We start from the raw sequence: 2,159 nt of genomic DNA on the forward strand, positions 1-2,159 counted from the left end.
AAAAAAATTAAAAATATTTCAACATCTAAAGACGACTAAACAAAATAGATTTATTCATAAAACTTTCTATTTCGTGTTGTAATATACCTATTTGATTGTTTAGATGCTGTAAATATTTGTGTCAATACTGAATCACTATTACAATATTGTCCACCACACACTAAGTTTTGCATTTTCGTATTTGAATAATTTAGGCCATCTTTGACGACAAAATACATTGGCGGCCCGATAGATAAGTAATTATTTAAAAACTGAAAAAAGCAAGAATTTCAATTTTTTAATAATTAATAAATTTTAATAATTATTAAATATAATTCGTATTTAGCTCAACGTTTATATTCTAATGATTACAACATACTTTGAAATATTTAAGGACAAAACTATCTTCGGGCATAGAAAGTTCTTGATCAAGGCCGATTTCAATATGTGGTATTACGGCAATACTGCTACAGAGCCAACCGAAAAATACAATCATTACGGTCGCGCGAACCCATTTTTGCAGTAACAGCGGGACATATGCGACTTTGAAAATTTTATACAACATTCCATCTACTACTTCTTCTCCATCATCACGCTTAGAGCGAATAAAGCAGCATACATCTAACCTGTTATTCTGAAATTATAAAAAGACTTTATGCATTTAATATGATCATGAATATAAAGGATATGTTTAGGGAGACGCTATTAGCATTATTTATATCATTCTACTCTTGTTTTATGTCTAACAAATGATGAAGATAGGATAGCACAAATAGCGCTAATAGTAGACGTCTCCCCATATGCATCTAACGTCTAAAATAAACAAAAGAGAGAGGAGAAAAGGGAAGAAAATAAAATAGTAATGAAAAGTAAATCTCTATAAAGTTTTGTAGATAAAAATTTCGTATGAATTAAAATTCATTATATATATTAACATAAAATTTTTATACATACTGCGTGCCGAATCGTATCAAGTGCTAAAAGACTGACGAAACATGTAATTTGTAATATGAAGTCCACTAATAATGCCATTCCAGCATAAAGAGCAAACGCTTTTACGGCAGGCATATCGGAAAGACCACCTGTAAACAAAAAAAAATCTTAATTGTAACGGTTTATTTTTAAATAAAAAATAATTTTTATTTTCTTTTCCATTTATTTTTTTTTATTTCCTCCGCGTATATATTTTCTGTTACCACATACCAAGGAAAAAGCAACAGCTTTCCGATACACTTGTAAGTAACATACTAGGGCCAACTTGACCCAACGTACGGCCAATGTGTTCCGGAATTGATTCATTTGGACGTCTACCTTCCCTTTGATGAGTTTGAACGAGAATAAAGATATTATCTACTCCCACTGCTAATACCAAGAATGGAATGACTTCGATAATGATCAATGTAGCTGGTATACCAATAAAGCCGAACAATCCAACTGAACAAATTACAGATGCTAGCACTATGAGTACACCTCCAAGTCCAAGAGTAATCTTAGAATCGTGCTAAAAAAATTAATGGATTAAATGTACAATATTAAATAAGACGTAAAATTAAGATTAAGCATGTAACATAACATAAATTCTTACCAAAAGACGAGCACAGGATCTAATTTGGCCAAGAGACACTGCAATATATCCAAACATAATAATGTATGATACTAGAATAGTCACAATGTCCGATTGAGATTCACGATTCAGTTCATCTTCAATAGAACGCTCGGATGTGAACGCTATGTCCATAAATGCCGGTTTTCTTGTTGCTGTCCAATTTTTCATGAAGTTAATAAAACTGAAATTGAATGATTACGAGTATAATCGATATATATAGTACAAACGATAATATATAGTATAAACGATATATAGTATAATCTTATTTGAATACAGAGATAAAGAACTTTCGTATAAATTTACCTTTCTTCCCATTCCATAGCGGGTAATAGTCTGGCTTTATTGTGATAATTGTTTACAAGAAGAGTAAGGATTATGGCGGTTGCCTTTTCATATGATGGGTTATGAAGATCTTGTCCCGGAGACAAAAATCCACCCACTGCAATTGCTGGCTCGACCGGGCCGCCGTAAAGTGCGAGACATTCGGGATTATATGCATTTCTGAGAAACAAAAATATATAAATATAATATAAATAATATAATATAAATTTAAAAAAGAATATTGTTATACACA

General features: G+C 31.3%; 1 protein-coding gene across 5 annotated transcripts in view; it reads right to left on the reverse strand.

The window, feature by feature from the left end:
- Nucleotides 1-2,159, reverse strand: part of LOC108685487 (Niemann-Pick C1 protein) — a 27,142-nt gene that overhangs the window by 7,575 nt on the left and 17,408 nt on the right. For all 5 annotated transcript variants that reach the window (XR_001931669.1, XM_018190295.1, XM_018190292.1 and 2 more), the window contains 6 exons: nt 1,889-2,086; nt 1,565-1,766; nt 1,183-1,480; nt 934-1,061; nt 359-613; nt 88-251 (listed from right to left, as the gene is read on the reverse strand). Coding sequence is in view for 4 of the 5 variants with exons in the window: in XM_018190295.1 (XP_018045784.1) it covers nt 88-251; nt 359-613; nt 934-1,061; nt 1,183-1,480; nt 1,565-1,766; nt 1,889-2,086 (1,245 nt within the window). In the remaining variant the exon portion in view is untranslated. The remainder of the gene's footprint in view (nt 1-87; nt 252-358; nt 614-933; nt 1,062-1,182; nt 1,481-1,564; nt 1,767-1,888; nt 2,087-2,159) is intronic.

This window comes from Atta colombica, unplaced genomic scaffold (genome assembly GCF_001594045.1).
Source record: "Atta colombica isolate Treedump-2 unplaced genomic scaffold, Acol1.0 scaffold153, whole genome shotgun sequence".
Taxonomy (NCBI): Eukaryota; Metazoa; Arthropoda; class Insecta; order Hymenoptera; family Formicidae; genus Atta; species Atta colombica.